The following is a 16,392-nucleotide window of genomic DNA, read 5'->3' as shown; positions in this document are numbered from 1 at the left end:
TCATGCCAAAAGATTGCGCCAAATGGAATTCATTGCCGTTGGACTTCACTGCTTGGGATGCTGCAGCATCGCTCGGAAGTCATCATTGCTCTTTTTGGACGGACCTTCCTCACCGGTTTTACCATCGGCTGAAGTGTCCATCTTGTCATTGGATGCAGCTTGCGGGGCGGGAGCTCGTTTCATTCCCAGTCCGGCCCGGCGACCTCCACGAGAGCCAGGTTGCTGGGGACGTCTGATGGGACCAGCGGGCTGAGGCATACTCTTAGGCTTTTCTTTGTGAATCGAGGTAACTTTAGAGGTTTTGCGCTCAGCTTGGAGCGTTTTCAACTCCTCCACGCTGCCGACGTGGAGAGGCCGACCAGGTACGATTTCCTTGCCCTCAAGGGACAGAGACGCCTTGCCAGCATCTTGAACATCGGCAAATTCAACAATGGCGCCTTGATGATCTGGTCGTAATACGATCTTAACAAGTCGTCCCATTGGCTCAACAAAGGCCCGAATTCGGGCTTGGTTGATGGTATCAGGTATGTTCATCAATGCGAGTGTACGGCTTCGAACGTCGCCGGTCGTCTGCACAAAATCCAAACTTGTACCATTCGCATCAGATGCCAATGAACCTGTAGGTGAAGCAGACCTGGCGACATGGGATATATGGGTGCTGGTTATAGCTTTAGCACCGCTAGGTTTACTTGGCTTTACGTTAATTTGACGATCTTTAAGTTGTTCGCCATCCAGCGCAAGTGCAGCATTTGCCTCCTCTTTGGTAGAAAAGGTCACAAAGCAATACCCTCTGCGGCGACCATCGACAGTGAGGGGAAGGTTGATACTCTCGACTTTGCCATATTTCAAGAATGCCTTCTCAATATCATTTGCGTCCAACTTGAATGGCAAATTTGAGCAGTATACCTGTCGACCTTCATGAACTGCCCCGCCACGTTTTTGTTTCAGAGAAGGATCAGACAATGCCGCCGTGAGCTTGTGGCCTTGTTCAGAGGTCGTTCCATCAAGCTCAGTGGCGTTGTGGGCAGCTGTAGAAGAGGCAAACTGGACGTAGCAGAATCTTCGGTCGTTTCGGAACCTGAGCGAGGGCCAGCGGATTTCAACAATGCGTCCGTACTAAAAACAAGTAATTAGTTTGCAAAATCCAATTGAGAATAAGATTGGCAGCTTACCTTGTCAAAAAGCCCGTGGATATAGACATCATCGGCGGTTTCGGGGAAATTTGTGACCCATAGGGTTGATCCAGTCTCGAGTTGGACGTCAATAGTGTTTTCCCCGAATGACTTTTGATCGCGAGTCAAAGCACTAAGAGCCTCGTCCTTGGAATCAAATTCAATCATTGCGACTTGAGAGTTCGAATTCTCGCCCTCTCCAGGTCCTATCTTGACGCCATTGATGGTGCCCATCTACTCTCGAGGTTAGCAAATTGTATATTCAAAGTGATTGCTATGGTCCACTCACATGTCTGAAGTATTGCCGAACCTGATGTTCGGATGTTTCCTTCGGCAGATTCTTGACCACCACAGTTGAATGCTCACGATCACGGGTAGGCTCCACAGACTCTGCCTTGATATCGATATCGGCATCTTCACCGCGGGCCTTTTTGCTATCAGGTTCACCATTTGTTTCCACCTCATCCTCTCGCTTTCGCTTTTCCGATGAAGCAGCTTCTGCCACAGCACTCTGATCTTGCTCCTGTTTCTGTTGCTGCTGCTCTTGCTGTGCAGCAGCAACTGCAGCAGCCTCATGCGCCTCCCTGGTTCTTCGAGCATTGACGTCTCTCACAACCCTTCGAGTCTCAATAACAGCAAACTGCAACTCGGCGGAATCTTCATAGTCTTCGCAATGAGCAAGGTAGGTCTGCACGATCTTTTCAGGCCAGTCGAGATCGTCGCGCTTGATGGCCTTCTTCAAGACGGCGGTGGCGTAGCTGGGCGTAGGTGTGCGTCTCGCAGCATCCACTGTCGCCTCGCCTTGAACAAACTTGCTCCATGAGATAAGCTCCCATGCATAATAGGTAAGCCAAAATTCGTAACTGTTGCCGCGACGTGCCACTAGTCCCTTGAAAGTCTCCCGGGCGCTATCCCAGCTACCACTCTCACTAAGATATCGGATGTAGATACGTTCTAAGCGGAACAACGGATCACCCTGATAGGATCGGCCATATTTCTTCTCACCCAACTCCTGTACGCTCTCAATTGCCGATCGAATACCGACCTCCGCAACGTCCAAGTCCTCATCGATTGAGTCCGTGAGAAATGCACGTCGGCGTAGATAAGCACACCACGTAGTGTGAACCTTGAGCACTTCTTCCATTCCGCCAGCGTCGAGTAATCCCGTTGCGGTCGCTCGGTGCTTGATATCGGAAATAATGGCAAACGAAAGGCCTTCGCGTTCTGAGCTGAGAAGATACTGTGACCAGAGATTACCAGACCAAGGACAATGACGAGTTCCTCGGTCAAGAGTAGGAATGGTAGTAGTAGATGCTCGCTTATGCATAGATTCAGCCAGAAGAAACATGACATGATCTTCCCAAAGATTGACATCAGTAGGAAAGCGCAAGACAGCACGCTGGTAGATAGCAGTGGCAAGCTCGAAGTGAAATTCTCGTCGGCCGCGGTTTCGAGTCTGTTCCCATTCGATGTACTCAGTGTACATTGCGTACTCAAGAGCCTTATCACCGGATTCCTCAGCCTTGCTCAACCGTTGCTCCAATTCCTCTCTGGCCGAATAGATAGCCTTAACATTCGAGACCTGGGCAACAGTTTCTGCCATGATATTCTCGTAGTTAGATTCGTAATAAGTGGAGACAAAACCCGAGAAACTTTGGAAGGCCTGATCCCAGTTCGCATTTGGTGTTCTGAGTCGAACATCATACCGCCCACGGAGATGGTTTATCTTTTCCTGGGTAGGAGATCGGGTGATATCCTGAGTGAGAAGTTCAAGGTAGCGATCCCAAACCAAATGGCTGTTGTTGATTCTCCATCGCGTCGAATCAGCGGCTTCCTTCCACACATCCAAAACTGACTGCCAGGTGAATATGCCTCGGTCTTCCTCAGTCCACTGACCTGCGCCTCCACATTCACCGACGGCAGATTTGTAGAGATACAAAACCCACTCGCCATAGATATGCCAGAGCTTCGTGCTTCCGAATTCTTCAACAACAGACCGCCTGCACAGGTTGACAACCGCATCCCGCTCGACAGCTGAGTGGGCCAGCATGCTCTCATCTTGAATCCATTCCGCCCAGAGATCCTCTCCCATGGCGAAGAGTTTATCCATTTCCTCTCTAGCGATGCGCATATCCTTAAGTAGGTCATATCGCCGAGGGTCACCATGAAGGTCGGGATTATTTGGCGGGTAGACATGGTTAACAAAGCCGCCATGCAAAATGCCAATAAACTTGACATGCGCGTCATAGGTATGAGGATTTTCCTGGATCTGATTGAACAGCTCCGTGGCCAACCGTTGTGCTTCCGGGTCTAGCGATGTGCCTGCATAGTTTCTCCGCGCACTTTCTCGTGGACCTTCAGACATAGCTATATCAAAAGATGTGCGAGGAATTGGTGTATTGTGATTGATTGGATTCACGTGAGGAATGATGGTAGATGGGGATAACTGGTGCTCGTATGACTCGGTGCCGCGAATCATATTTTGAGCATTTTGGAGGTTTGCTTGAGGATGTTGCATTGCGGCTAGATCAGCCAAAGTATCCATGCCGGGGGTCGAAGGTTTAGTAGAGGACGGTCGGTCGGTCGCAGGTGACCCATTGCCTATGGTATGGCTAGGGCCAACAGGTGAGCTTCCCGGTGCTGTCGGAGTGGTCTCCGCTATTCCCGGCCCGGTTGGGGCATAGATTTGTTGCGCGAGAGGCGAGGATGTCTTGCTTTTACGAGTAGAGCCGGAACGAGTTCGCTGGAGCGCCTTGTGGGGGGAAGGGCCGCCCGCCGAGGCCGGTGCGTTATTTGAAGTGGCACCAGTAGAAGTCGAATTTCCTCCTTGAGGATGGGCGTCCGAAGAGAGCAATGAATTGATATCCATCTTGCTGGGTGGCAGCAACAAAGGCAGATAAGGAATGGCGATGGGGGAAGAAAATCGAGGTCAACTCTCCCACTATGAGATAAGGTGATATAATATAAGCTGGTTCAGAGGAGACTCAACTGCCTGCTTATGATCAGGATTTTGAATAGTACTACTCAAAAACAGGCGACGGTATGCCCCAATAAGTCCATTCCTATATTACCCAGCCAGTGCAAGTGCAGCTTCTGATTCCAGGGTTGACGCCACTTTTCGAATTCCGTGAAGCGTTTGCGCGATACGAATCGCACAAGTAGATCCTTTATGATCAAAGTAGCTTTGTTGGGAGCCCGATGGGTGAGCACCGGGGGGTGTAAAGGAGCGTGTTGAGTGAAGGAGCGGGACCCAGGGTTAGCCAAATCTAGACTCGGCAGCTGGGTTGCAGCACGGAGGGGGAGATGGGAGGTTGGTTGCGAAAGAGGCGGAAAGCCACAGGCGAGTGGCCTGGCAGGGTTGGAGGGAGGATGAAGGAGGGAACGGTGCCGATGAAGAAGAGAAAAGAGCAAGAACCGGGAAGGAGAGAGCACTGAAGGCCCTGGAAGAGGAAGATGAGGGCTAGTGGATCTTCACTGTGGAGATGACGGTGTGAGGGAGGACCTGCAATGTTGATGGTATCGAACGAGTACCCCATAGAGCTCGAGTGTTTCAATCCATTTATTGAAACCAGTAGGCTTAAGCACTTCGAGCTCTGGGGCAAGTTGTTCTCTCTCCTTTTTTCTTGTTCTTCTCTTGCTTCTATGTTCGTGATGAATCACGTCGCGACTTGCATTTTAATGCCTGAGGCGCCTGCACTAGTCACGGGGGTCCGTGCAGACCAACCATGCAAGTTGTTCACCTTTTTTCCTTACGCTTTCCCCGATCTCCGAGTCTACATCACATCCCCGAAACGGCCACAATGGGCACTGTCTTACCTTATGGACAGCTGGTCCGGTCTGGTATGCTCCAAATTGTTATCCCCAGATGTCAAAAAGTTGAAATACTAACCCATTGTATCCTAGCGGCCCGGACCCAAGTCGCATATATCCCTCGACGAACATTGACTTCAACCCCAATTCGTTATGCCGAAGAGGACAAGCCTGCCAAACAGAACAACTCAATTTTCTCCTCGATGAAAAGCTGGGTTATGGGTGGAAAGTCGGACGCAAAGCCCAAGGTCACCCGCACACCAAAAGCCCCTTCTCGTGAGCAAGGTGCGCTAGGAAACACCTCTATCTTCGCAGACGAAGCCGCCAGTCCATCTGGTCCATCTCCCACACGCAAGAAGGACAAGATGCAAAAAGAACCGGCTACAGAGGGCCAGGCGCCTCTGAGCGAGCGACCCAAGGAAAATCTACAAATGCGTCTGAACCCCAACCCGCAAGCACAGCTCCGATGGGAGAAGAAGATGGTCATTCGTGAAATCCGGAATCGCGGCCGTATCCCCAAGGAGATTCAAATTAAGCGTACCGAGCGCGAATCGCTTGCCAAGTCACACTGGTTCAAGACATCCATCAAGAAGCTTGGCCCCCTCGCTCGCCAAATTGCGGGCAAGAATATCGATGAGGCTATCTTGCAGATGCGCTTCAGCAAGAAGAAGGCCGCGCAGGATGTGCTTGGCCACCTGGAGCATGCAAAGAATGTCGCCATGGCTCGTGCCGGCATGGGTCTATCAGCGAAGGAAGATGCGCTCCCCAAGCCCATCACCGTCACATTAAAAGATGGCGAACGCAAGATCATTAACGATCCCACAAACATCTATATTGAGGAAGCATGGGTGAACCGTGGTCCATATGGATTTGGTCTCGACCACCGTGCCCGTGGTCAAATCAATCGCTTGCGTCCCCCAGCTACTGGTCTTTCTGTTGTTTTGAAAGAGGAGAAGACTCGTATTCGTGAATGGAAGGACCGGGAAGCTAAGGCCCAGCGTCAGCGAAAGGAGCAGCTCTGGACCCAATTGCCAGACCGAAAGATCTCTGCTCAAAATCAATACTATAGCTGGTAAACTTGTGGAACCCCCCTGTTTATCTCACTTTGGCGTTGCACTTGTATTATTTTTACCCCCCGGGCCCATCGGTCTTAGGTGTCTACACTGGTCTCTTTTGTTTCTTGGTCCTACCGGCCGGTTAGAGTGGAGAGGATTTTGCATGTAGTAGAAGAAAGCGGGCTAATCGCCCATGTACAATATCTACAATATTTAAGAACTATCTTATGATATCTATCTCTCTTTCTCTTTCTCTTTCTAAATCTATCGAAAATTTTCCAGTCAACCATAGTCAACATAGAAACCCCATCTCTGGCCAGGGATGGACAAGAATTCACACTTAAGCATTGATCAATCCTGCCGGTTCATTCGCTATGGTCGTCGGCTTGCTGATCTTCTTCATTCGAATCGGTAATCCATAGCAATGGGAGTGAGGTCAACAGCGCAGACCCAGCCAGTGTCCACCATGGGATGATCATGTATCCTCGCTTCACGCCAAATGAGAATGCAGATCCAATGATGACAGGACCAATCGCACGACCAAAGGCGCTAATACTGGTTCCCATCCCATTTAATGTCCCTAATATACCAAGGTTGGCCGCTGCGTGGCTGAGTAGAATAGTGCAGCATGGAAAGACACAGGTGGACAAAGCTTGCTTGAACACCAAAAGCATACCGACCCCAAGGTTGCAGAGTGGCGGCGGTATAAGGGGTATGAATGGGAGTGTGAGATATAATATAGGAAACAAAATTGAAGACAGCCTCAGACACCGAAGAACTCCAATTCGTTGTGCAACCCAGGGGAACACTACAGCTTGAAATACCACGCCGGATACGGCGAGTATAATGTAGAAAGGACCGATTTTATTGGCATCTGAACAGATTCGAGAAGCAGTTAGTTGAAGGTGAACTAAATTCAAAAAAAGAGAGCTGCTTGACTCACCAAGGCCGAACCCGCTGTTGAATTTGAATGGCAGCTGTACATCTGGGTTTCCGTGAAGTTGCTGCACGGGATAGTGCAAAAGAACCGGGAGCAGCGAGTCGAATGCCATTGTGTGCATACCCATCCCGCCGTATGTCAGTAAGATCAAGCTAGGCCGTATGGAGAAAACATCTTTCCAACAAGGCTTGCCAGCACGCCTCTGCTCTGAATCTTCAGCTGTTTGCTCCCTGTTAGCATCAAGTAGCGGCGCTCTTTCATCGTCGTCACTATGAACATCTCTACTATCGCCTTTATGGGAGGTCCACGATGGCCAAAGCATCCGACCAAGCGTCAGTCCATAGTCACACTTGTTTTCCCGACCGCTTTGTGTTTCCTGTATCGGTCGTTAGGCTAAGAATTAGTCTCCCCAGGGGACATAGGATCATACCTGTAGAAACAAAAACGCAATCAGAATGGCAACAGCCACACAGCAGGTAGCAACCATGTTAGGCAATACAAAGGGATACTTTATAAATAATTGTGCATCACCAAAAATTTTCGGGTAATGCTGTGCAGGATGGACTAAAGCACCACCCAAGACAGGGCCAACGCCAGAACCAATCGTCCATGCAATCGGCAGCACGCTGAAGGCGCGCGGCTGATGTTGCTTTTCAGTGACCATTTCAGCCACCATTGTGCGCAAAATTCCGATATTACCGTTGACGAGACCCAAGAGCGCTCGGGACGATACCAACTGAGCTAAGCTTTGGGAGAACCCGAACAGCAATGCGAAAGCTACCATGAGTAACAACTCAAATAGTATCACATATTTTCGACTTGTATAGTCTGAAATAATACCCCATATTACGCCTACCGAGCCCGCACAGGTGGCAGTCACAGTAGCCGTGATACCAACCCATTTCGGCACGTCAGACTTTGGGACGCCAACATACTCTACCATATCAGGCTGGACGAGGAGTTAGCGGGTAGCTCGCTAATGGTTGTAGATCGCAAATATGTAGAAAAAAAGACATGAATTCAGAAAGCCAGTCAGCTTACCATATATGGAATGACCGAGGTGAGGATAACTGTTCGTAGAATGATCATTTAGCGTGACGCCCTGTTGGTCAAAAACCAAAAAGGGTTCGTTTTCGGGTCACATACGGGCCTCGCCTATACGACATATTGCTAAATAAATCTGTTAGTTGATTAACCTCGATCTCAGATCTTCGGGATGAACTCACCTAGAATAGCGAGCTGCAGCAAAGGGAAACCGGCAGGTCTCGAGGCCATCGGGATGAACGGAGTCGTATCATATAGCGTCAATACGGCTGGGCCTATTAATTAATGATAGAAGACCGATATATCACGCGGAATTGAGATATGGCAATTTTTCCCAACGGCCAAGCGCACACTTCAACCTTTAAGCGTTGAGTATGTAGACTCTCTGCAGTAGCGGGTGGAGCACGCCCAGATTCTTGTTATATCAGACCCAGGATTTACCAGCTATCAAAAACCTTGGGAACCGAGGTGGAAAGTCAACGAGTATTAATCTGATATTTTCAGTAATAATACGCGCGGCCCTTTTGAAGAAATTGGTACGTGATAAAAAGTGACTGGCAAAACAGTGATGAGGGAACCTGGGCAGAATGTTGGAGAGATTGAGACGTGTGTGCGGGGCCGGGCTCCCTGTTTTCGAGGTCTCGGAAGCTTGAGCCATGAAGAGAAAACCATTGATCTCGAGACAGAAATTGACCAAAACAGAAATTGATTGTATTTCTTGCCTTTATGTAATTTGTAAAAGTGCATAAAAAACCTCAGAAAAATTGATATACGCAAATAAGCGGTCAAAATGGGCTTCTCCTCGATGAAGATCATGTTTGTGAGGAAATGCAAGAAAGTTAAAATAATTTTTATTTGCATGGTCGCTATATGGTTCGTACAATCGCTTAAATCTAGATTCTAGGTTCTCATTCACTTACTCGCTTCATTATATAGTAATAATCTCCGAGCTCCGAGGCTTCACATTTAAAATGTCACATTCAGTCGCTCCGTCACAGAGGACAGGCGCGATTCATCCCATTCTGGAGCTTGCTCCGGTAAGACCACCCCTTCAACAGGCGTACCAAGCTCATGGATAAGGGACTCAATACCATCACCATCGCTAAATGAGTGAACCTTAACATACTTGCTCGCAAAGTCCAACGCAAAGGCCTGTCCAGCGGGAATGACCACGGTCTCGCCCTCTCGAAACTCCGATTCCCCAGATCCCTCCAATCGAACCCTAAGAGTGCCCTCCATAACACAAAAACAATGATCAACCTTGGCAAAAGTCATATATTTCGATAACACAGTCTCTCCGTAATCCTTCGACGACTCAATGCTGGAAATTGCGCAAAGGCCACTGCTCTGCTTCGTGGTGACAAATGGTCGAGACATAACACCGCCTAGCATCCAGCGTGGGCCGGTATTGGCACGGAGGAAGTATCCCTCTGGTCCATCGGGGAGCTTTTCATCGTCTTTGGTCCACTCTCCCAGCTCTGGGGGTTGGTAGTGAGGCTGGAAGACAACGTCGAACTTGCCCTTCGCGGCCATTACTTTTGGGATGAGCAATGATTTCAAGTCCCGGTCATCGGTTTCTGGAACTAGGATTCCTTCGTAGGGCTCAGATATGTGGCGGAAGAAGTCGACCCAGTCACCGGGTGTGATAAGACCTTGGAGTTCGGTATGTGGGCCGATCATGTCGGGCATGTGAATAATTTTCTGTTGAAAGTATTAGATCGATCTCTTACTGTATGAGGCTCAATTTATTAAATTTAGTTTACATACCGGTGGGATATAGGCAAAATCACCTGGTCCCATGATTCGGCACTTGTCTCCATTGTATAGCTTCAGGAATCCCTTGGTCACCAAGAAGACATCATGGGCATCGTTATGGTAGTGAAAGCCGGGGGCATCAGAGAGAACCGCACCGCTCGTAAAAACAGCCATCAACCCATTGGTCTGTTTTGAGGAGGTCAAAATGCGAAAGACACCCTTGCTGCCCGGAATAGTGATACGTTCTCCCTCGAGTTGAGGGATAGCGTATGGGACCCGCTCAGCTGGGGGTTGGTTTGAGAAAGCCAGCGACATGATGTGTATAAAACTCCGATAATTTAGACAGATCGTGATGTACAATTGAAATAAAACAGCCAAAAGGAAAATATTCTGGTTTTAAAGCTGCAGAACCCCGAGCTACGGCATGCGGGGGACCAACATCCGAGGCGGAGAAGCCATGCTCGGAAGATCCGAGTTGCCTCCAGGGCTCCATGCAAGGCTAATTGGTGCACTCCGATTTGCTCTTTTATGCGACCATTATTTGGGTGCCTGCGCACTCAATTTAGTCAGCGGAAACTCTTAAATAATTCAAACTCCGGTATGTATCACGCCGACGATGGATATGGAGCTGGAATAATGCGGGGAACAATTACCGGATCTTGGGTAATTTTCACCGATGAGGATCAAGAGGCTTACTAGTATGCATTTCCTTGCTATACGAGCTGTATATGCAAGACAGACATACATACATTTATACATTTTTTCTATGTAATCATCGGAGCTGAGATAACGATAAGTAATAATGGCGGGGTATATCCCAATGCCCCGCATTATACACATAGCAGAGGTCGAGAATGAGATACGTATGTATGCAAACTAGGAGACAACCTCCACAAATTCTATGAATCTGTATATATGATGTATTAGTTTATATATGGTGTTCAAAATGCAAAGTTCCCAATGATATCCATTAGCTGAAAAAAAAAGGGAAATTGGGTCTATATCCATCTCAACGTCAGATTCCCATATCCGGGGAGGAAAACCTCCCACAATCTTCTTTTCAAATCGCATGACCATCCTTTGTAATCAATGATCATCTTTTACTGGGGAATATTCTTCGTCAACCGACAAATTTACTTCTTCCCAAAGCTCATAAATTCCTTACCGGCGGCTCCGGATTGGTTGATGTCGAGGAACTCGCCACTCTTTAACTATGTGCCAAGCGGATAAAATCTCTTCCCCCACCCCATCGCACTCCCCACACGCGTGGGGATGCCGCCTCACTCCGACTCTGGGCGAAGCCGTGGGGTTCAATCGCAGCAATTATAATACTTTCGGATCCCCGTGCTTTTTGCCATTGTCTCTTTTTCTTTTTTCTTGATCTTTCTGTTTCTCTCCTCCTCAATTCCCCGCCCTTCCACCTATCGCACATCCTTAACAATGACGTCTACACTCGAGAAGCCGACTGGCGAGTACCGTCAGTACCTGCCTGACTTAAATATTGAGCGCTTTCAGGTGATGTGCACGCAGGACGCGCACGAATATGCCCATGCTTTTAAGACCGGAAAGCAGCCCCCATGGCTGCATGCGCTGTATATGTATTGGTTGGAGCTGTTGCAGGAGCCGTTCAAGGGCGTCACCACTGACGGTAAGAGCCCGAAAATGAACAATTGACTGATTAAACCGCCACAATGGAATCAATACTAATGAAGATCGATAGGCCATGTCCGACCCGATCTTTTCACATTGCAAGATGAAGATATTCCAATTCAACAGATCGTCGACTCTACAGAGTCTTTCCTCGGCCTCTTAGACGACAAGCAAAAGGAAGCCGTCAACTACCACATCGACTCCCCACAGTGGCGCACATGGTCCAACCCCGAGTTCCTTCTAGCCCACAAAGGTGTGCGTCTAGACGAAGTAACAGACCAGGTGCGCGACTCAGTGATGAACATCTTAAAGACAACACTCTCACCAGAGGGCTACGAGAAGGCCGTCTCAGCCATGCGCATCAACCACTTCCTCGGCGAACTAGTCAAGTCTCCCCGCGTGATGAACGAGTTCTCCTATAACTTCGTCCTCTTCGGTCGTCCCTCCACCACTCGGCCCTGGGGATTCTCCTTCTACGGCCACCACCTATGCCTGAACATCTTCCTGTACAAGGGCCAGATCGTCGCGTCTCCCTGGTTCACCGGTGCAGAGCCCAATGAGATTGACGAGGGTCCCTACGCAGGAACAAGAATTATGCAAGTGGAAGAGAAGCTCGGATTGGAGCTTATGCAATCCCTTTCTGCGGATTTGCAGGGTAAGGCGCGAGTTTACGAGAAGATGAATGATCCTGCCATGCCGCCTGGTCGATGGAACAAGGATGATCAGCGCCATGTGTGTGGAGCTTACCGGGATAACCGTGAGGTTCCCTACGAGGGTATCCTGGCCTCGACATTTAATGAGGAGCAGAAGAAGCTTATGTATGGGATTTTGGAGCAGTATCTGCTTTATTTGCCGGCTAAGTCCCGGGCGTTGAAGTTGGAGCAGGTGCGTCGATGGGAGGCGGAGACGTACTTCTGTTGGATTGGAGGATATGGCGATGAGGATCCGTTTTACTACCGGATTCAGAACCCTGTTATCCTTGTTGAGTTTGATCACCACTCTGGTGTGTTTTTGAATAATGAGGAGCCGAAGAAGTTCCATATTCATACTTTGTTGCGCACGCCAAATGCGGGTGATTATGGCCAGGCTTTGAGAGCTCAGGTCCCTGCCATTGAGGGCTTGAATGGCAAACACATTGTTTGGTAGGTGGTTGGCCTTTGAATTATTGCGGAGCGTGGTTTTTCAATAAGAGAAAAAGATGATACTGTGATGTATATGTATGCAATGAATCTTGATGATACTTTACTTTCTCATCTATTCTCCCTTTTACATATTATTTGCGTTGTTCTCTAGACTACTGGCTGATTAGGTCTGATTCATTGCTTTTTGAAGGTCAACCCGAAGCGCGAAGATATGAATGCCTTCTGAGCTAGTGTATGGACAACGTTTCATGAGCAAATTCTGGACATAGAGTAGTTTTTCACTGTCATTTTTGTAAATAACAAACTGGTTCAGATTTCATTGAAATAGCTCGTTTACGAGAACCGATATTAGAAGAAAGAGTACAAATCATATACAAGCCCAAACGCCCGAGTTCCACCGAAGGATACCATAAAACATTAAACGTATAGAAATAGAAACATATTAAGAGATTGTGTCAGGTAGTCGTCCATCATGATATCCACTGGAAATATAATTGTAGCACTTTCCCAGTAAATTTGCATCCCCGGCGAGATTAATGACAATGTCCAGAGAGAAGCGCCATCGTATGCTGGCATAGTAAAAGCCCAGCAAGGTTGACATGTCTTAAGATGCTGCACTGATAGGATCATGATCTGGAATCAATTCATACCCACCCTCGGAGGGCAGAATCTGAGCTGCAACAATGACCGCGCCAGCGCAAATCAAGCTTACACACCAGCTTACAGTGCAAAAGGTCCATGAATCGTCAAGTCGCCAGCCAACGAAGAACCGGTCTTCATTGTCATATAGATATGCCTAGAAAACGTTAGCTCCGAGCCCAGCCATGCCTTTTCTCTTCCATCCCACGAGTATCAGGGTGAAACTTACCACGATAGACATACTCGCCGCCTGAATAATAGCCGACAAGATAATCAAGAGACTTAGAATGCGCCATCCATTTTCACGCAGTCTTTTCCCTCCGGAAAGAATTATGAGGTATGCGACGATGCTCATACCCTGAAGTACGACGGCGAAAGACATCAGGAACCCGACAGAGCGCCACATGGAGCAGAAATATCGGTCTTCGCCATGACAGTCTTCGTTTACGGGGAAGCTCTCGCAGGTATCGGTTAGGGAAGAGCAGCGTCGATGAAGGCCGTAGGAGTAGTGATGAGCGGGCTAGATAAGAGGAATGGAACGATAATTAGTAAAGGCGCGGTCGTATTCTTGAATGAGATGTAATGAGAAACGCGCATACTTTCTCGCTGTGATAGCTAACCCATTTGGGCAGTATTATTGAACTGATCGTTAAGCCGAAGGCTATAGGACAGATTGTCGTTAGCATGGCAAGGCTCCAAGATTTGGGATCCCGTCGTGATCTGGGTTCGGGGTAACCACTCACAGACCAGGAATACCACCAGGGTACCGATGTAGACAATTGTTTTGGTGAAGAAACCCGTATAATTACGGTCTGTCCCCCTAGGAATAAGGTGGAAATCCATGGCGGGCTATGAAGGAGGAAAGGTGGGTGATCGCGGATAACGGTGAGTATGACGGATTTGGTCCGTGCGGCAGGAACGGAGTGCAAACGGGATGGGAGAGGCTTATGTAGAGAAACCGGGTTTTATCAAGATTTTTCGGAATTAAATGAGAGATCGCATAGTTTGAATAAATCAAAGTACACTAAATAGATCAAGGCTTGAAGCCATGTTCTGATGAAGGTCAAGTGAAGCACAGAGAACACGATAACTTGATTTCTGGGGATCTCGACCCACTTTGTCCCACTTCCCACTCCCCGCTCATAACAAACTTTGCTATGGCGGATCTGCATAGCTGATGCCAAGTATGTATGATTCCTGTGCAGAGGTTGGGTTCGATTGGCTCTTTTTCTCTCTCACCCTCGCTCTGCATACAATACATTAGATAAGAAAATCATTTTCATGTTGTACGCGAATGTTTCAAAATGCTCCGTGTGGATATAGGTCTCTGGGGTAAATATCCAAATTTCAACCAACCAGTTAGCAATGTGCCCCACGCATACGGTGAATCCAATTTTGTGATCTGGGGGATACGAGAATATTGAGCAAGTACACGAATTGACCATGCGATTAATAGGGCCCTCTACTCCATGGCTGCTACTAATACTAATCTAAGTTGGTTCTTTTGCTGAGAGAACATGGGAACTGACCCATGCTCAGTGTTTCAACTACATAGACCCTATTGAAATCTATTTACAACAATCTTGCTTTTTGAATAGGTCAGCTGAGGACTCGGAGTCTTTGGCTGAGTTGTCAGCCAAGCTATAGCCTCTGCGGCACTAGGATCTATATCATTCTCATTTTCACTCACGATCTCTTCACTTTCATATTCACAATCCGACTCTTTTCCGTCAATTCCTTCATGTCTGCTGCAAATATCTCGTCCCACTACCAACCTACTTTCCGCTGCAAGAGCTATACCACCCACAGTTGAGCCCCTTATCTAACTAAGCATGTAACCTCCCTATTCTTTCTTCTATTTTTTCCTGTGTGCACATTCGATTGATCAACTATTCACTATTGTAAATCACCTCCTACTCCGCACTCTGTCTATGTTTAATCTTCTTTTCCGTATATTTTTACTTTTTTTGTTTTTTTACGCTATATCAGGGTTGTCGACTCCTTATTGACCACTCACGACGCGTGAATTGGGTTGTTTTCGAGCGGATGTCCAAATAGTAGCAGCGGGTAAACGGTCTTGGATGCCTGTGGAAGTTGACCCTCCTTGCGTTGGTCAGCTACTTGCTCACTGTTACTTGCCGATACCGACCATAAATAGACCTCACCCTTACTATCCATAGGGATATCGGATATTCCCGTTTTAAAGATATAACTTTGGTATAACATTGATTTGTAGCCAACGATGGGCTCTCGGTATGGACCGTAGTTTTATTTGTACCCTTTGGTGTTAGCACGGTAGGGGTGCTCGGTATTACTGGTATGTTCTGGGCTTTTATAAATTCAAAGGATCGTGGGATGCCAGCTTTGATACGCTCCCGGTTTCTTGTCGGTGTCGATGCATCGGTTTCGGCGATGTCCCCGGTAGTGTAGGCACCGCTCGTGGCCCTAGTACTTGCCAGGTTTTGTATATCTTCAACTGTCATACAAGGTGTTTTGAAATTTGGTCGAAGGTCTTATATATAAGCCTCACAACTATTATCCCTTAAATTTCCTCTTGCCTTATTGTAGTTTGCTTGTCATGGGTACAAACAGACCCCTGGAAGATAATATCTCTCAATTGTAGACCAGAAAAAATGCTCTGCTTCTGCCATTTGAGAATTGTAGATAACCCATGATACTGCTCATTAAAGTACCACCTACCGCAGTCTCTTCTGTGAATGTTATATTCTCAGGAATGAATTCCGATCCCACCTAGAAATGGGCTGATTCTCCAAGCCTCAAATATGAGCCTCGCTCTGTACAGTATATATATTCCAATTCGCTGTGGGGTCGTGAGTAGTAATTGTTTCCAAGGTTCAGGTGGGCAGTCATAGTATTTTGTGCCAACCTTAGACTCGGAATTCAACCTTGGAAGCTGGTGGAAAATCAAGTGGAGTCGAGGCTGCTGGTCACCCATGGGGTAGGGGTCAGTGTCGGACACAAAAAGGGTCCAGCTAAATAAAGTGTTTAAACGTACAGTGTAACTTAAGTTGACTGTATTTGACTAGGGTACTCTTTTACTTCAAGTTCACCGAGAGGACCTTAAACCCGTTCATGCCAATGCAACGTCTCTCAAAACTTGAATATATCCAAGCCAAATAAATATCATATATTCCAAGATGTGGTGACTCTGGAGATGCCGGAGA

The 16,392-nt window shown here is 47.8% G+C and overlaps 6 protein-coding genes across 6 annotated transcripts; 2 read left to right on the top strand and 4 right to left on the bottom strand.

The window, feature by feature from the left end:
* Positions 1-45: 45 nt before the first annotated feature.
* On the bottom strand, positions 46-4,041 carry N7478_009675 (U6 snRNP complex subunit PRP24; the record flags this gene model as incomplete). Its single annotated transcript, XM_056925889.1, has 3 exons — positions 46-1,116; positions 1,173-1,406; positions 1,462-4,041. 3 exons carry the CDS (start codon positions 4,039-4,041, stop codon positions 46-48), a joined length of 3,885 nt encoding a protein of 1,294 aa, XP_056775259.1.
* A 931-nt stretch (positions 4,042-4,972) lies between these two features.
* On the top strand, positions 4,973-6,058 carry N7478_009674 (mitochondrial 54S ribosomal protein uL22m; the record flags this gene model as incomplete). Its single annotated transcript, XM_056925888.1, has 2 exons — positions 4,973-5,012; positions 5,076-6,058. 2 exons carry the CDS (start codon positions 4,973-4,975, stop codon positions 6,056-6,058), a joined length of 1,023 nt encoding a protein of 340 aa, XP_056775258.1.
* A 344-nt stretch (positions 6,059-6,402) lies between these two features.
* Positions 6,403-8,252, bottom strand: N7478_009673 (uncharacterized protein; the record flags this gene model as incomplete). The annotated part of the gene is made up of 5 exons (XM_056925887.1): positions 6,403-6,911; positions 6,981-7,353; positions 7,408-7,926; positions 8,019-8,047; positions 8,204-8,252. 5 exons carry the CDS (start codon positions 8,250-8,252, stop codon positions 6,403-6,405), a joined length of 1,479 nt encoding a protein of 492 aa, XP_056775257.1.
* A 735-nt stretch (positions 8,253-8,987) lies between these two features.
* On the bottom strand, positions 8,988-10,091 carry N7478_009672 (quercetin 2,3-dioxygenase; the record flags this gene model as incomplete). The annotated part of the gene is made up of 2 exons (XM_056925886.1): positions 8,988-9,722; positions 9,789-10,091. The coding sequence occupies 2 exons, from the start codon at positions 10,089-10,091 to the stop codon at positions 8,988-8,990; spliced, it is 1,038 nt and encodes a 345-aa protein (XP_056775256.1).
* A 1,125-nt stretch (positions 10,092-11,216) lies between these two features.
* N7478_009671 (DUF3500 domain-containing protein) lies at positions 11,217-12,572 on the top strand (the record flags this gene model as incomplete). Its single annotated transcript, XM_056925885.1, has 2 exons — positions 11,217-11,424; positions 11,497-12,572. 2 exons carry the CDS (start codon positions 11,217-11,219, stop codon positions 12,570-12,572), a joined length of 1,284 nt encoding a protein of 427 aa, XP_056775255.1.
* Positions 12,573-13,172: 600 nt separating this feature from the next.
* N7478_009670 (uncharacterized protein) lies at positions 13,173-14,050 on the bottom strand (the record flags this gene model as incomplete). The annotated part of the gene is made up of 3 exons (XM_056925884.1): positions 13,173-13,364; positions 13,437-13,727; positions 13,955-14,050. The coding sequence occupies 3 exons, from the start codon at positions 14,048-14,050 to the stop codon at positions 13,173-13,175; spliced, it is 579 nt and encodes a 192-aa protein (XP_056775254.1).
* Between the last annotated feature and the right edge of the window lie 2,342 nt (positions 14,051-16,392).

Source organism: Penicillium angulare (assembly GCF_028827245.1).
Source record: "Penicillium angulare strain IBT 27051 chromosome Unknown utg000007l_segment0_segment0, whole genome shotgun sequence".
Lineage (NCBI taxonomy): Eukaryota > Fungi > Ascomycota > Eurotiomycetes > Eurotiales > Aspergillaceae > Penicillium > Penicillium angulare.
Note: the sequence above shows the minus strand (reverse complement) of the source record. Positions and strands in the feature narration are given on the sequence as shown.